Below are 19,087 nucleotides of genomic sequence, written 5' to 3'. Positions count from 1 at the left end.
GCCATCTAGTATGCTGCATAAGTTTGGCACTGACATTGACAACGTATTCCCCGAAATGACAGTCAGTTCGGAAATATAATGACGGTGTGACACTGTGACGTATCTTTCTTTTAACTTGTTGTTGACACGCCATATTTTCGTAACATGCTCTTTAGTTCGTGTGCTTTCAATTTTTCAATGTCTTCCATGACGACTTACGATTGTATATGGTCACAAACGGTAGTATTTTTTTCAGACTAATGCGTTGACTTTCATATAAACAACATGGCCAATCCGCAAAGCTTGACCCTCGTAGCAACCGTTGCTAGGTTATTTGCGAGATCTGCCGCGAGACGGGGAATACTTTATTGTTTTTGAAGTGGTAAGACGAGAAACATAACAAATGAAGAGGGTCACCAGGATCAGCAAATATACATATTATATGTAACTATGGTAACGACTCTGGAGTTGGTATTTTGAGGTGACTCCCAGTAAACCTTCAACGTCACACTGTTTCAAACTACCGTTTTAAAAATCAAAATCATAGTTTAGTTCATAAAGACTAAAAAGTTATAGTCACAGAGGGGTCTTTTTATTGATTAAATTTGCATTTGGGCTTACCGTGCTATGACGTCACGCTTATATGTATATGTAATGAATTCCTGGAAAAGAAACATGGCGTCGATTTATCGCCAAAATAGTTTTGAATATTCATTAGCTGTAGACAGGGTAATTCAACTGTCATCCTCCTGTCAGCAGAGTCGATGGTTAGTCGTTACAAAAATCTTAGAAGAAAAATTACGCATACATAGCATCCTTGTTCGTCTTCTATGTTGCACATATCTCGTATGTTCAGTAGATTTGACGTGTGTATATTCGATTTGCCTCATACCGTAAATGAAAGAAGTGTGTTAAGGGGGATGGCAGTTGGAAGACAGAATAGCCGAGACAATGCAGATAGGTGGCAAACAATAACACTTTCACCGAAGTTCCCTTGTTCATACACAGAATTGTGGTCATCGTGTTGGAAGAAGTTGGCATCGGGGCAGGAGAACGACAAATTGTCCACGCTTTTCTGAAATTTTAGTGTGAAAACACCAAAATGACGTCCGTACATCCAGAGGTAGGCAGTTGCAGTACATTAAATGATTTCACGACATTTTTTGACTTACGTGATTTAATTTTTTGTCACGTTTAAAAGAAAGGTGTCATTTTAGAACGTGTAGACCCTATGAAGCACGGCCGTCGAGATATTTGATGTCGGTATAAAAAAAGAATTCCATTTAAAACAATTCTATAACATGCGACTTGATTTTCTTCTTAAATCGTTATCGCAGTCTTTTTCAGGCATAGTTCAACCTGTATGCCAATTGAATATGGTAACCAGCGTTTGCATTTGCTATGTCAACATGGTTGTCATAGGAACAGCGAAATCGAAAATGATTTAAGTGCTAACTCAGACCACCAAACAGTCACTAACAAACATTTTGGGATTTCGGGTCTGACCAATAAACGTGTACAGAACCTTTTAAGGTCTTATAAACTTCTGCAATGCATAGAAACGTTTAGGATGAAAAATTACACTTTCGTTTCATTTCTGTTTGCGAATCCATTAATATCAAACACATCCAAAAAACGATTTTCATCAGTTGAATGATCACTACCATGGACAAAATCTACCCACAGGTCTTGAAAAGTCACTTAATCTACTTCCTGGGGTTGTTTTACCGTCATTATATCTTTGTGTGCTAACATACGGTTCTAGTAAGATTTTTTGAAACTACGAAGAGAAAGGCAAGTTTCAGCTCTGGGATACGTTGTAACGATTCTCCCCACATGTTCTAAGACGCTGTTCACCATTGAGATAGGAACATATTGTAGAAAATCGATTTAACTTGAATATCGAGTCCTTAGGCTACCAAAAAGTACTAATTTATACGATTTTAGATACACAATACTGTGAAGTTATGCTGTGAAGTTATGTCTCAAAGTGAGTGCACTCACCTGCTACTACTTGTGAACACAGTGGACATTTCTGTTTGAAAAGCACAGTGCTGTCCGTAAACTATTTCGTTTCTGTATTTCATACCACACTCTTATGTAACTATATTTTCAGTTTTCAAGTTGAAATATTTTGAATATGTTTACTGTACAGAGATATTTATTTTAGCAACTTGATTATGTTTCAGCCACAAACCAGCAAACCCAGTACTCCAATGGAGATTGATGATGAAATTGAGAGTATCGCGGCACCACCACAGCACGTGGATAAACCTGCACTCCCAATCGCCAACCAGCCTCCCCCTGCGTATAGCGCAGCAGAGTCTTCCCCCACTCCTCATCCTTCTACTCCCCCTCCTCCTCCTCCACCAGTTAATGATGGCAGAACGGAGACTGTACCAATGCAACCGGTCGACCAGGGAGGGTATCCGTTACCTCAAATGACCCCACATCCTGTAAGTCAGGGAGGGCGTGGTTTGCCACAGGCCTTCAACCAAACCATGTTTGACCCCATGTCTATTCAAGTGTTTCAACAATGTGCCACCTCACACAAAAGTCACAAACAACTCAGACAGGCTATCAACGAGAATGCAGAGTCAATGTACCGAGACGGTATACAGCACTACCAAGCACACCACGACAATCTTACCTATGAACAAATACTTTCTAGTAAGTACTTCTACCATAATTTGTGCAAGATCTCGTGAAAGAATTCTAACTGAATTGGTACACACATTGATGATACCAAATTTCACATGTAGCTTTTATTTTCAATAAGTTATCTGTATAATTGACTGACAGCGATTGCCTGTCAAAACCGCCTGGAAATACAGTAAATGTGCGCATGCGCATTAAACAACTCTTTTTTTTTTTTCCTTCCATAAGGAAGGATATATATTAGGGGTGAAAAGTCTGTGTGTCTGTATCACCATTTTTTAAAAAACGACTGGCTAAATTCAAACGGAATTTGTTACATGTATTCCGTAGGGTAATGTCAAGAAGTGATTAGGTGTTAAACATCCATGCATATTAATGAGCAATTTACGTAATTAATGGTTTTCGGTAATTAGGCTATATCTCAAGAATCCATTCTTCAAATTCAATATAATTTGGTACATACATTTGCGATACCTAAGCGCATCTATCCTGAAAATATTATAGCTGTAGCTTTTAGCTGTGATAAAATATTGGTATATTTTCGGTAATTAGACCTGTAGGCCACCAAAACGAAAGTTGTTGTTTCTGGTCAGGAAACGTTGTATAAAGTGGTGTGACGACACGATTATTTTTTTTAATTGTTCATGATTAGTTGTGCAGTTGTCATCCCTGAAGTAACAATTAATGTAAGGAGAATTAAGACAGACAACGTTGTTGAAGTTAGTTTTGATTGACACTTCGACACTTCCATTAGAAAACAATGGACCACCATTCGGATGAGAAGTGTACATATTTGATAGGTTTGTTGTTGTATATGACAGCAAGCCTTCGATTTCAACACAATTTGCCCTTTTCTGGTTTTTCATTAGCTACTCCCGTTTGCCCCTGACATTGGTGATTTTAATGATTTTAGTTCAACGTCTCTCCTCAAATCATGACAGTTTGACCTAGTACCTACACAGCGGAGAACCACCGGTTCAAGTGTGGGTAAACGACAAATAACTCATTTCTTTTCCCCAGCTAGTAAGCCAGGTACGACTGATTGAAATGATGAACAACCTGCTAATCGCAACAAGACAACAGGCGACGTTTCAAATGTGGTGGCTTGAAAAGTTCAATTGTCACAGTCTGGAAAATTTAAAGATATGTACACCCGTTTATCACGGCAAATATGTAGGGGATCAAGAAAGCCGAGTGAAGTCGGGATGGCAAGCTTTCCAGTGTTGAGAATAGGAAGCGGGCATTTGAACAACATTTTGGACAACTAACTTTTACTGGGACTTTCACAGATATAGAGCTAAATTTCTTGCATATATCATGAAATTGCAAGACTTCCCTTACGGAAGGCATTCGGTTTAAATCTGGTTTACATTACCGGAGGAATACACAACCAAGTTACTTTTTTTCACATCTACGTTTCAGCAACGTGACTGTTGCCTTCCTCAGGACAAAGTGACGATGATTACTGTTATGTTCACCACTATCATCAAAGTACACTGCTCTATTAAATGCTCCATGAAAATGAACCTGTTTACTGACTCAGAGATAATAAGTTTTTCTTGTCAGTACAATAAACAAAATTTTGGAAATGATAATGTTGGATTCTCACCAGTGTCGGTACTCTTCTTTCTATACCTATAATTTAGCGAACGTCCACGCAAATGTACAGTACACTCAAAGTCTCTCTCGTATCGAGAACACACCAGTACTCACGAATAGCTAAACAGACGGAGATGTATGGTTTACCTCTCAGTTCGTGATGGTAGCGTCTTTACAACCAGTCACCGTCTTCAACTAATTCACAATCAATTCACACTCAACATTCACATTCAATAGGGAACTTGCAATCCAGACTGAGCAGGCTCTGACACACAGGACTATGGGATTGTCTGTGGTTATAGTAATATCTTATCTGAAGCTACCGATGAAATAAACCTCCCACACTGGTCAGGGTACCCATGAATTGATCATGTGGTTAAAAACTATGTAACAATATATTTTACAATACTCTCTGATTAGTGTTTATAATCACATTTCCCATGATGCAACATTCAACATGGCGGGTTTGCAAGTTCCCTATTGATCATACTATGTCAGTGTCTAGTTTTCTCGTCAGCCAGCGGATTAGAGGCACGGTTTAAAACTATTTTTATCTAGTAGCTAAGTTTTAGAAGTTTATTCAATATATTTATAGATAAGGCCTAAACAATTTGTGTGGTTCCGATTACGCTCGTAGATTTTGTATTTTATTTTTTATATATTGTTTTCAGATATGAGTGTCTAGTTCAGGTAGTTATGTTTTCTGTTGTTTTCCATGTGGTCTCTGTGTTAATGGTTTCTTCCCATCAGATGTACAGCTATTACAGATTGAAAATACAGTTTTATATTGTCTTTTTAAGTCGGCGTCAGTTTCTGCATCCACTATTTCTTGCGAGACTTCACAATTTTCGCGATTTTATAATTTTTTCGTAAAAAAAAAAGTTTAGGGTCGGAAGTGGGTCGAGTAACTGGAACCAAACAATATTTTTAGGCCTAAAGGGACGAAATTGCCGAAATTATAAATATTGGTCTGTGACTGTGTACCCATTCGTCAGGAGAATTCCGGCAACTAACTAGGAAAGTGGCAGGCGATGACATACATATGTGTATGACGTAACCAAATTTTCTTTCTGCCAGCATGCAACTAAACTGAAAATATTGACATTTATAAATACGTAATGTAAATAAAATAGTAATATATAGAAATATCTATTAACATACAAAGTTGTTTTATCACATTTTCTTTTCCAGCCATACTCTTTGAAGGTGAACAAGTCTTACTAAATAGTCAGTACATATACTACACCAATGTCATATTCCTTGATGAGAATAGTCAGAATTTAGCAGACAAACCTCCAATGACAAATGGCAGAGCGTTCCTCACCACTCGACGACTGTTGTTACTGTCTGCCGAAGATGGAATAGGTGAGACATTAATGCCTACATGTTTTAATTCTTCAAATTGTGTCCATGAACATTTTCATTCCGAAGGGTATGATAATCGCAATTAGCATCAAACTAAAGTCCCAACTATTCGTTGTTAGTGTGTTTTGGATACTTGCTACTTATCAAATACGCAATAAATGTAACATTCTGAGCATGTAACTTTCTCTGACAATCTCCCCGAGGGGAATGTATTCCATAGGTCTCAATAAAAAGGTGAACTGTGCGTTTAAATTGACCATTGACAATTTTTTTTACCGGGAAATTCCTATACAATGGAGGAATGTTTCCTGAACATGGGCTTGATAAAAATAAAATGGGTACCAATTTAATTTCAATTATTAGGAAGCTCTCGAAACTCTCGAGTAAAATCTACTACAGAAAGTATGTACTGCGATCTGCAGGGCATTTGTAAGTTGGTAGCTTGAGTTAATGAACTCCACTCGACGACGTTGCTATATAGCGCCCTCAATTGCCGAAATTCTAACTCGTGGGTCCCTACTATTGTGCGAAAAGAAATTGGTAGATGTTTCGCTACCTTGACGACACACCAAAGTGGTTGGGGGGGGGGGGCATTATGTGGGGTCCATCCCTAAATATTATTTTCCATCTCTTGATCAACGGTGTTTCAGCTAGATTCGGGTAACACACGATCGAACTAGAATAGGAATTGGTAGTCAAACAACCAGACGATATGATGGCGAAATGAATGCATGCAATTATTTACCCTTTAAGGCATGTGTGTGTAAGACCCAGTCTTTTGTGTATTACATCGTACAGCGATAAAATGTGTCATTTGTTGAAGGTTTGTACTGTATACGTAGAAACAAACGATGACCTCTCGTTGTGTTTCCCTTTAAGACTGGAATGTTAGTCTTTAACTTTATGACGCTAGCTCATGGTGACAACTTTTATGTCAGACTAAAAGCTCCTTGGGCCGACATTGTTCCATTCATCTATAAAACGTGTCGAATCATGTTTCTGACTTCTCACCAAGGATTCTTATAGGGCATAAACATAGCTTTATAACATAGTAACATTTTGGGTACCAATTTTTTCTCAACGCAACAATTTCAGTTGCAAAGCCATTTTTTGCATATTTAACCGCCACGTAGTCTATTTCGAACCGTTCCTAAATTAGTTTATAAATAATAAATGTTGTTGTTGTGTGTGTGTGTGTGTGTGTGTGTGTGTGTGTGCGTGCGTGCGTGTGCGTGCGTGTGTGTGTGTGTGTGTGTGTGTGTGTGTGTGTGTGTGTGTGTGTTTGTGTTTGTGTGTCCATTTTTATGTTTGCTTTATCCTAGAATGGGTCCCTCAGAATACGGTTCACTACTTTTCCATTTACACCTTTCAGTTTGAAGTAATTGTAGAATCTTTATATTTTACGTATTACACATACCAGTGTCGTCACTTACACCTCAAGCCATAGCGAAGAAGAAACCAAATGCCTACCACTTGTCCATTAAATGGGGAGACAGTATGTACTTTCAGAGCCTACCAATCGAAGGATTTCGTAGTATCGACATGAGGTGTGCGATAGGTGTACAAAGCGATTCTAACGTACATGGAGAAAAACCATCATGTTCCAAATTTTGGGAAGGTATCTGCTGCTGTTTCAAACCACTGTGCTCCTGTTGTGAAGTAAGTCAAGAACGACTATATAGGATGGTATTTTTTTAAAATCTTTGATTTATCAAAGAACCCGAATTCCAGCTGAAAACAATAATGTTGTGGTATCACCATCTTACTAGCAGTGACGTTGCCATTTCTTTCCAATAGTGGCCATAGAGGGCGGGTTGAATTTTTTTCTGGTCGTAATCATAACGTACGTGTAAGATCATGAGAAAAGTAGAAATGAATAGGGCCACCATTGCCTGTGCCAAAGTTATAACTCTGTAAGGTTAATGAAATGTTAAGAAACAAAAAAATGAATTAAAAGAGAATGGGATAAGAAAATGTCTAAGACCTAAAAAAAACGTTTAAAGATTAGTTTTCACTTATTTTCTCATCCTCATATCTTTGCCGCTATCTGTATTTGTGTGTCTGTCTCTCTGTCCGACTGTTTGTCCATCGGTCTGTTTGTCCGTCTGTTTGTCCGTCAGTGTGCCTGCCCATTTGTCTGTCCATGTCTGTCCATTTGTTTGTCTGTTTGTCTGTCTCTGTCCATCTATCTATCTGTCTGTTTGTCTGTTTGTCCCTCTTCCTGTCTGTCTGTCTGTCCATCTATATGTATGTTTATTTGACTCCCTTTTTCTGTCTGTCTGTCTGTCTGTCTGTCTGTCTGTCTGTCTGTCTGTCTGTCTGTCTGTCTGTCTGTCCGTCTGTCTGTCCGTCTGTCAGTCTGTCTCTCCATCTATATGTCTGTTTGTCTGTCTATTTGTCCCTCTTCCTGTTTGTCTGTCTGTCCAACTTTTTGCCTGTCTGTATGTATCTCTCTCTCTCTCTCTCTCTCTCTCTCTCTCTCTCTCTCTCTCTCTCTCTCTCTCTCTCTCTCTCTCTCTCTCTCTCTCTCTCTCTCTCTCTCTCTCTCTCTCTCTCTCCATTTGACAGTCTCTCCGTCTCTAACTCAAAACGTCCAATTGAGACAGTACACTGATGACTGCATGTACTTGGTCAATCTTTACATCAAATTATATTTGTCATTGTGTCATTTGACGATACATCACTCAGCATAACGTGATATTACATGTACAACTTCCAACATTACTTTGTTACCCACAGCTTGATTGCTGCATGAAGCAATGGAGTGGCGAGTATCCTATCACCCAGAGTTATAATGAGCGATACGTTACCATAGGAACACTAATGCCACCATGGGGAAAGCGAATGATGGTTCGGATTCACTTTGACTCCTCCATGCGTCTTTCTTTCATCAATGGTTTTCTGGTAGAAATGCAGCGACATGCTCCTAATCTTAACAAGTTAGATCTGGCTCCCGTCCAGTTTATGCCTTGCCAGATGGCAATGAATCGCCAATAAGTGACTTGAATGTTAGACAAGATGGTCTTGTGGAGCTTTAATCTACTGATAATAGAAACATTTTTAGACGTGTGTTTTATTTTATGATCAACCATGAACTAACAAGTCGTGGGGGAAAAAAGAGTACGTAGAACACTCGGGAAGAACAATGAAGTTACATGATTTTAGACTCAACAATACACTAACCAGTAGCTGAACAGAGATGACGAACAATTAATTGCAATAGTCAATGAGAGAGGGCGTTGTCTTCGACACAGAGCTTATAGATTTACTTTTATATTTCACTAATATTTTTTCCGGTCATTTTTTTACCCATTGACTAAATTACCAATCCAGACAGGTCGTTGCTGCTTTATTCTGTATATACTCCTGTTTATGAATGTGTACATATACTGAAAGATCGATAATCCATTACCAAGAAATTCATGAATGCTTACATCTGTTGTGATAATTAGCCGAATAACCAACAGCTGTTCAATCTGTGGACAGTTTGTTTTATTGTCAAAATAGCCTGATTAGTTGTTAACGAAATGTGACTTTTCATGTTGAATAACTACGTATAGTCTGTGGTATAGTGTATATGCGACTTTTAAGATTTGATTTTGCCTCTAATTGGAAACAAATCAACTCATAAAATACAAGACGATTTATTAGTCTAAGAATGAGATGAAAGGTTTATTTTCTAAATCGGACGAATGTCTAAGTGTTAAGTCACAAATTTACTTAATTTTTTATTTTGAAATAAATAAAGGCGAAGCTTAGAACCCTGAATAAATGAATATGTTTTCATTCTTTCTTGTTGGCATTGCAGACTTATTTATTTGTTAAACATGATACGTGGACCGAGAGTCATTATCCTTTAGCTTTAGTCATCATTACAACTTGCCTGGTGCGATTACGTGTTTTATGACTCGTGTTGAATAATACAACAACAATAGCAGAACCGATAAATTGCAATTTGATATATTACGATTACATGGCTGTCCTAAGTATGTGTATGCAACCAATATTAAAACAAAGCCATAAATGTGTTAACATTATTATTGACATCTTACACAAATCTATCAAGCACTGTATATCACACTTGCTCATCCTACTCTCTCTCTCTCTCTCTCTCTCTCTCTCTCTCTCTCTCTCTCTCTCTCTCTCTCTCTCTCTCTCTCTCTCTCTCTCTCTCTCTCTCTCTCTCTCTCTCGGTCTGTGTGACTATTTTGTTTAGAAGACCTACAAGCAACTTCTTAGCACAGATTAAGTAATAAGACAGTCGTGAGTTGGTTTTTTATAAAATCACTACATAAGTAAATCTATGTCAATATGTCTAAACGTTGGTGTTCAAAACATAGCTCTGTGCGAGAAGATGACATATCTGTTCATAAGTATGAATGGGCCAACTTAACATTTTATATGCCTTGTATTTTTAACACATCAGAAGACAATGTTATGTGAAGTAAACCGGATAACAATTTGTAAGCAAGGGCGTTGTTGTGCCATCTTTTCTGGGAGTCTGAAACATAGTATCAAATCTTTTTTTTTTAAAGCGGCAAGACTTGTAGTAAAAGATGAACTGCATACGAGACTATGTATGTGGTATAACTGGAACCATAGACTTTATTTATCAAAGGCCTGAGTTCGGCCTCACGGCCTCGCTCCGAGGCCAGTGCCATGCCAGGAGAGTCAGATGCTCACAGCTCGACGGTCAAAAGCCAAGTCCTGAATCTGTGACGCTGTGGTCGTTACAATAATTAAATTAAAATATGTCACGCATATGAGATGAGCTTTTAAGTTAATAGTAGGTCATGCATAATCATGAGCCCGGGATCATGAGCTTCATGGCGATGAAACAAAGGACACTAACCCCCCCCCCCCAAAAAAAAAAAAAAAAAAAAAAAAAAAAACATCTCCAGACATACGATATTAGTGTACCTATTGTCTTGACATATTCATTTCTCTAACTAGGTATTTGGCGACATGTATAAGCAGTGTAATGTCTGAACCCAATCTGATTAAAATCTGATGTCACAGTGGTAAAAGCGGCTAGATGCCTTTATTTACCTCTATATGTACATCATTGTGTGTAATTGTTTTGTTAAATAAAGTCTGTGTTCCAGTTATAAAATAATTGTCTGAACCCAAACACAGTAATTACGAATTCATGACAATAGTATCAAATAAATAAAAATGCACGTCAATATTATCCAAATAGTATCATGCTACAATAACGTAAAGTAACGATACTACACGTAGCATTCAAATGAAAGGCATTCAAAACTGTACAAAAATGTCCGAATGTCATATGCCACTTTTAACATAACCTCTCCACATGAAATTAAGCTGGATGCCAAAATGAAATAGTACACTCCAACAGTGGTGTTCATTTTCATTTTTCCAAACTAAACACAATATACTGATTATATATCATTCCTATTGTGTTGCCTGGTTGCTAAGATACATTAAAAGCTATTAAATGTTGACCTGCACTTCGAACAATTGAATTGGTGTCTTTTCTGTATGAGTAAAATTCCCATGGTATAATGTGTTTTTTCATTTCGGTTTGCTTTGAAATCACAGTATTTATTCCACACTGCAATGACTCGAGGCTATCCAAGTCATCATATGGCAGTATTTGATATTATAGACTTTTTGATATGAAAGAAACATACGAAGCATCATATTCATGAATTCGTGTACACAACCAGTACAAGTATTTGATAATGTAGGGGTCTATACGCTAGCAATCATTTGATTATATATGCAGGCCTATTTCAATCACTTTGTGGGCGTAAACTCAAAACGGTTCTTTCGCAAAGAAAATATTCAGTGGATGATGTCAACAAAGAGCTGGGAAATTGGTTATGGGCAACTTCTTACAGTATCGCTGGGTTTGTCCTGGTTAGCGATTCTCTTCAAACCCAGCTAACAATATCATGCCAAAGGAGGGTCGTCGACGCCATAATGAATCATTACTAAATTGGACTCCCGGGGTTAACCACGTTTAACAACCTATAAAACTCAGATTTTGAATACGTCATTTTGATAATCTCAACTACCACGAACCTTTCACATTAAACAATTTATTTCATTAATTGTGTCAACGGAAAAATGTGCCCTGGCTTGCGCTAAATGTAATAGTTGCATATTACTGACATTTTTTTGCAATCTACCAGTAATACCATTTTGACGCGGTATATCTAAATCGATCCACAATCGATCCGCGATCTGCGCAACTCTTAGAGAAAGTAAAGATTTGATTCGCTGTGAATCAGAAGTCATGCAGTGAAATAGATAACACGCTTGCCCAATTCCTTCTTGCTGGGATAGTTGTGTAGCTATATATTTGTATGATGTCATTATTCATTATTTCACAATTACCAGTATACTTTACATCATGGCCGGGCGTGGTTTCAGCGTGTTTATTCCGGTTGATGATGTCATAGTAATATCTCCTGAAATATATCAGAATATTGATATCTCCATGGAGATTGTTCTTCCCCTAAAAATAGTTCGAATGTCGATATTTACACTTCGAGTAGCATAAATCATTAACTATGATATTAGCAATATTGTTGAAAGCATTAATACCTGCAGTTATATAACTTGAAGCATGCAAAATTACAAATTATAAATGAGTGCAGTGGCAGAGTTCAATTAACATCGATCGTAATTATACATTCACATTCTTTTTATGCACACAAACAGTAGATGTTACGCGAAGTTGAATTGTCTTGTAATAGATAAAGGCATCATATCCAATATGTCCCTATTCTAAGAGGTACTTGATTTTGATTTTTGTACTTTGGAGTGGTGGTGGTGGTGGTGGTGGTGGTGGTGGTGGTGGTGGTGGTGGTGGTGGTTGTTGTTGTTGTTGTTGTTGTTGTTGTTGTTGTTGTTGTTGTTGTTCTTCTTCTTCTTCTTCTTCTTCTTCTTCTTCTTCTTCTTCTTCTTCTTCTTCTTCTTCTTCTTCTTCTTCTTCTTCTTCTTCTTCTTCTTCTTCTTCTTCTTCTTTTCGGGATAATATCTTAGAATATCTGTTTTATAGTTTGCCTATTTCTGTTCATAGTTTGTTCGAGTATACGATAGATATATGTATTGAAAGTGTTCTTTAGAAGGAGTGCCGATCCAAAATAACCTCTAGAGGTAGGATTTCAATAATTTGTTTGTATCATGAACAAGGACCTACTCTAACTTTAGTCTAGAGGCTATCTATTGGTTTTCAATCTGAAGATCCCTCAAGGGATTCAAAAAACCAACGGAAAATCCAGAGATAGCCTCTACACTAACTCTAAATTGATATCAGAATGTAAATTAACAATGAAAGGGTCATCGTGGAATTTTTTTCCAGATGTATAAACATAGAATATCAATCATTTTGATAGAATGGTCTAAACAATTATGTTGTTCCGATTACACTCAATTTTAGAATAGGTGAGGTAGGTAGATTTTTTTATTTCATTTTTTTCTATACATTTTTTTCTATGTGAGTGTCTAGTTCAGGTAGTTATATTTTCCGTTGTTTTTGCATTTGGTTTCTTTGTTATTGGTTTCTTCTCATCAGATGTACAACCATTACAGGTATTGTGCAAAGAACATATCTTTCACCACGTTGCCGTCAACCGAGCAACAGTAAATTAGAAAACTATCAAGTTATACACACTGTCTACTAACAAGAGTGAACATTGACAAAGGAATAACATTGACAAACGGTACAGAATTGTTTTTAACTTTTTCATGAAACATCTTTCAAAACTTGACAAATGTAGGGACACGCTGAAATAAAAATTTGTAGTAACGTAATGTGTAAATTGTGCAGATCCATTTATGTATAATGTCAAGGTCAGAAATTAATGATTAAAACTTGATTTTGAAATCTTTGATCAAATGATAGTAAAGGCAAGTTGGTTTTGTTTGCAGACATTTAGATCGTTCACGGTTGTTAAAACCCTTTTCCTGTTTCTTTACAATCACGTTTGGGTAATGAATAGTAGCGAATGTTAACAGCTTTGTCCGAAACAGGAGCTATTTTGATATAGCTATTGGTTTTATCCAAGTTTTCCTTCCATTTTGCATAAACTGTCTTCTTTTGTCTTTCACCGAGGTCAAGTATTAAGCAGTGAGTTTAGCTACCACATTTACCAAATGACATAGCCTTGGTTCAAGTCGATCAGTAATTTTGTCAATAAAAAGTGAACTCTTGCGAGTTCTTATTCATTTAATATTCTTTTTATATGAAAAACCTTGACAGGGATGTGCGCGGTACGACCGACAGAGTCTTCACTGAGTAGTTCGAACACTACTTATATTCTTTTTCAAAAATTCAACTACTTGAACCAGGTGAAACAAAACCCACACATTCGTCATCTCGGAAATTACTAACACTGGAATTATTCAATTAAGGGTATTTTCATGTTGTTTGAAGAATAAGAAAACAAAATCGTTCAACATTCTAATGCCTCCAATTAGCTAGTTAGATTACAGTCTCCCACATTCTCTCAATCCCTTGAGAGACTGTGATTAGATATACACAGCTTTGCACTAGAAAGTCGCGATCGCAATTGCAGGCAGGAAGACCGAGACCGCTAGTCAAATTTTCTGTAGTTTACTACCGGCTTTAGGTAGGTATCATCGATTGGGCTGTCACTGACAGTTCAGAGCCCAGTTTCATATCATTAGGGAATATACACACTGCACACTTTTTCATTAATATAAAAAAAAAAATCTTCAAGCGTGAATGTACTAGTTTCTCATGAGACTTCACAATTTTTGCGGTTTTATTTTTGTTCTCGAATACGTAAAACAAGTTTAGGGTCGGCAGTTAAAAGCTGGGTGGGGTCGGGTAACCGGAATAAACAATTTGTTTAAGGCCTAAGGATTCTACTGAAAATGGTTACTCTGTTTTACGTCCCTACTCCAGCATAGCATGAGAAATTCTATAATTTCTGTGGTAAGATTGCAATGCAACTTCTCGCACTGGCCGTCTACATATAAGTCATTATTACCACTACGTAAATATATGTTTGACTGCATCGTTACTTCTGGGCAGTACAAAGAGAGTGACAAACCTTAAGATAAATAAACTAAAATAATTCCAATTCAATCTGTGCTATGACGTCAAGACATTACAGCAAAAGCGAAGCCGAATATCAAATATTAGATTTGGAAATGGAATTTAATAACAATGTAGCCAGCACTATAATGAGCAGTCTAGTCTGGGAGTTTGATTGATGTCTAAACTACAGTTAGATTTTTTTTAATGTTTCTGAAAACCGATGCATGTATCACTTCCTACGAATGAATAAATGCAATAATTTATTTTGATGTAAATAGCAAAATAAACATTGACTAATTGTATGGTCGTTTTCTATCAAGCTAGGCTGTGCAAATATCCTGCATGTAACTGATCTAAATTGTAAATAATACTTACACGCTAAATATTATATCTATGCATACCTAGTCTGTTACCTATTTTTATGTTGAAATTTCACGATAGAGAAGTACTGTACGGATGAAAATGTTGATTTCATTGTGGTATTTATGTTGTCGTAGTCGAATGTTGGCTCATAAAATTTCACATGGGATGAAACTTTGTTCACAATTAGCACGTACGTGTCAGCACAGTTGTTATCTGTGGTGTCAGTTTTAATCTAATAGATAGGAATGCAATATTACACCCACATCCAAAATTTATTTCCAATTTACATATGATTAATTGAACGCTCATAAAGGCAAAGTACAATTTTTATCGAGATAAAATTGCGAATATAATTTTTTTGTGCTGGCGGGTTTTGTTTGTTGTCCCGCTCTACCCAATTACTTCTGTCTCTACTGCAATGATTAATGTTGGATTATCAGCATATAGGCTAGGCCTAATATGTAAAATACGACTGATGCCTGGCAACCAGATCGTCTTCCTACGTTGAAGACTATTCGATGAGCTTCTAGATTCAGAAACTGTTTTGCACCTTCAACGGCAGTACCTTGATAGAGTCACCGAGTCTGTATATGTCAAGCCGACCACTGACGAATGAAACGTGCGTATATCCATGCTTGAAATCAGCTGTTATTGTAGCAACATAACACGGTTACCTTTGAATCATATTTCCGTGGTCAATACAGCTGCTACCTATGCAATAGGCCTGCGGCATGTGAATATATCCATATAGGACATATCATGTGACACTGGTGGACGAAGGAGTCACTGTTTACGATCCAGAAAAGGAGAACGAATAATCCGATGTTTGTGTGGATATGGATAGCGATATAGCACACTGATTGTGAATCTAAGGAAAACGTGCTCGAATTACAAGACTAGTAACGTTATCAAAGCGAATAACACTATTAATGGCGTTGATTTGGCCCGTGGCTGTACTGTTAACAGTCGGTAAGTACTGAATGTACAACTTACGAGTATTCATATTGCTATTCATTTTTTTTTAAATTGGTTCAGCATCACTGGCATCAAAGGTTACACATCGACAACAACGTAATATTTATATATATACTACGTTTTAAAGAAAGCCAAGGTCTCGATCACTACTACACGCTATTGCAAGTGTTTAAATTCGTAGGACATTTATGTAGTTAGGTTGAATGAGCGTCCCTAAATAGGCTTCTAATGCTTAATACTCCATACGTACATAAAACATATTTGACACATATTAATTATGGTTTCATGCACAAACGAGATCGTGGACTGATTACCATAATAATCCATACGTACATAAAACATATTTGACACATATTAATTATGGTTTCATGCATAACAACCACATGAGATCGTGGACTGATTACCATAATAATCCTGTAGTTATATTATGACTTCATTAAAATAATGCAAACTAATCAATATTATAGATTAATGTAATAGTCATCGAAATCTGTCATCATAAATCAATCGCGACCTTCGACGAAATCCAAAGCGATTAAACTTTTTTTCTATTCACGCTGGAGGCGAGTATAACACACGTGCGACTAAAATGAAAACACCGCTACAGGCAAGTGATGATTTAAAGAGCATTTACTCTGCACTTTGAGAAACGTCAACTCAATATTTCCTCTATCATCATCAGCGTTGTTTTATTTTTGAAAAGGTTACTGTTGGCACAAGTGACATTTTTCTCAATAACCTCATTTTAACGTTGACATATATAGTGATACAATATATACAAATCTATGTCGACTATTCAATGGACTCGTTGATGTTTTGTTATTATATCACTGTCCTAAATATGTCTACGAAACCAATTTCCAACGTACAAAGCAAATCAATGTTATAACATTTACCTCTGACCTGTATTTTGGTATCATACATGAATCTATCAAATACTATAACTTTTAATATATATATATATATATATATATATATATATATATATATATATATATATATATATATATATATATATATATCCCCCACCTCCCAGACATATAATTCAAGTCAATATATTGTTATGAACAATCACTCACTAAGCAAGAGACTCGTTGCACATGTTGTAGCAAGCGACAGGAGGAGATAGACAAATGGAGAGAGACAGAGAGAGAGAGAGAGAGAGAGAGAGAGAGAGACAGAGAGAGACAGAGAGACAGAGAGACAGAGAGACAGAGAGACAGAGACAGAGAGACAGAGAGAGAGAGAGAGAGGGGAACGCTTTTGTAGTTTTCGATCAAAGGTCGGTTGCTTGCCAGGTTCGAAACAACCATGATACTACATACGATCATTTGCACAATAATGCCAAACCATTCTACTCAGCACACTTTACATTACTTGACATCCTTATTTTACTATTCATATTCCTGAGAGCTTATGTTCCTGAGAGCTTATGTTCTAATTTTCGCCACCTAATTTATTCTGTTAGAATATAATTTTATTGTGTTTGTGCCAATATGGTAGGCAATGTGTAGTAATTCCCAGTCTATTATATGTGTGTTGAAAATACATTTATTTAAAGTCAAGTAAGGGAGCGACCAGTTTTTACGGCCGGGGGTGGGCCGGTGACTTCTTGTTCGTGTTGTACTTAAAATAGGCCCCCTGCGATACATCCACAAAACAATCAAACCCCCTTCTGACAAATAAAAAGACAAACTGACCCCCCCCCCCCCACGACATCTGTTGACAAGAAACATTCTTCTTCTTCTTGCAAAAAACACTCTAGATTCTCAAAGCACAATACAGCACACTGCATAGTTAATTTTACTTCTTACATTTACAGTAATTTTAAGTGTATCTGGTAAATTGCTGTCCCAAATCCATTGCTCCACGTGTATAAAGGTCTTTAGACAGGAACCTTATCAGAAGTATGAGTGTCTGTTCATGGACATGCAAAATATTCATGGTTTAGTAACCAAACGTTCTAGAATATCTCTTAGATTGAGTGAACTATTACCAGTATAGATTAATTCAGCTAAATATAAAGTACAATATTAGAAATGGAGCTAATATAATTGTAAACCTAGGGGTTTCAGTAAGTTTCAAAGTAGGGAGAGCACTGGAAAAAGTATGGGGAGAAGTGCACGCTACGCGCGTGCGTGCCTGCTATACAAGCGCGGGGGTTGGGGTGGGAGGGGGTGTCCCCCTCCATTGGTAAGAGCTTTTTGGAAAATGAACACCTTTTTGAGGCCATTTAAAGCACCATTCGAAGTAAAACACAACTTAGTTATATCATAAAAGTATCACTAATTTTAGGGTTTCAAAATTAAAGTTTAAATCATTTCAAGTCGTGCCCCGCCTGCTATGCAGCCCTGGGGGAGGGTTTGGGAGGGAGTGTCGCCCCTCTCATGGTAAGAGCTTTTTGAAAAATGAGCACCCTTTGGAGGCCATTTAGAGCACCATTCAGAAGTAAAACACAACTTAGTTATATCATAAAAGTATCACTACTTTTAGGGTTTCAAAAGTTTAAATCATTTCAAGTCATATTGACATGAATAATGATAAATAAAAATCAAGTAGAAAGTGAGAAAATTTGGGAAACAGTGTGTCTCTATTGGCTATGTTTGTGTGCAATTCAACATGTTCAGGTCAATGGATGCACATATTTTAGAGTTAGTCCAGCCAGTAAATTTCAAGGTACTAGTATTTCATTTCATATGTGTTACATGTACAGCTACACATACAAGTTTTTATACCACATGATGACACAATGCAGCTAATGGCCTGCAATATTGAGAAGTCATTTCTTACAAAACTGTTGCTTAAAAGGTGCAATATTATGACTCCATGTCATATGCTTGGGATGTATCAAGAGACAGAGAGTTTATGTTATATTTGAACGTATATTTATAGCCATAAATTGTTTATGGTTTATTGTAATGCACATACATTTGTTGTATGGAAATTTAAGTACAGCAGGGTGGTTCATGATTTCGTTCAGTTATAAATAAGGTGACCCCCACCCCCTTTATTCACTTTGTAAAAATGATGACGCCCCTTCTTTGAGTCCCAAATTGAGGTGCCCGCCCTGATTTACCGCCCCCCCCCCCCCGGCCGTGAAAGCTGATC

The 19,087-nt window shown here is 37.1% G+C and overlaps 1 protein-coding gene across 1 annotated transcript; it reads left to right on the top strand.

Annotated features, from left to right (window-relative positions):
• The first annotated feature begins 949 nt into the window (after window positions 1-949).
• On the top strand, window positions 950-9,362 carry LOC144443391 (uncharacterized). The gene is made up of 5 exons (XM_078132857.1): window positions 950-1,102; window positions 2,169-2,649; window positions 5,428-5,601; window positions 7,022-7,260; window positions 8,341-9,362. Exons 1-5 carry the CDS (start codon window positions 1,082-1,084, stop codon window positions 8,596-8,598), a joined length of 1,173 nt encoding a protein of 390 aa, XP_077988983.1. The 5' UTR covers window positions 950-1,081; the 3' UTR covers window positions 8,599-9,362.
• Window positions 9,363-19,087: the final 9,725 nt, after the last annotated feature.

Source organism: Glandiceps talaboti, chromosome 12 (genome assembly GCF_964340395.1).
Source record: "Glandiceps talaboti chromosome 12, keGlaTala1.1, whole genome shotgun sequence".
Lineage (NCBI taxonomy): Eukaryota > Metazoa > Hemichordata > Enteropneusta > Spengelidae > Glandiceps > Glandiceps talaboti.
The sequence above is the reverse complement of the archived record's forward strand: the minus strand, read 5'-3'. Positions and strand labels throughout refer to the sequence as shown.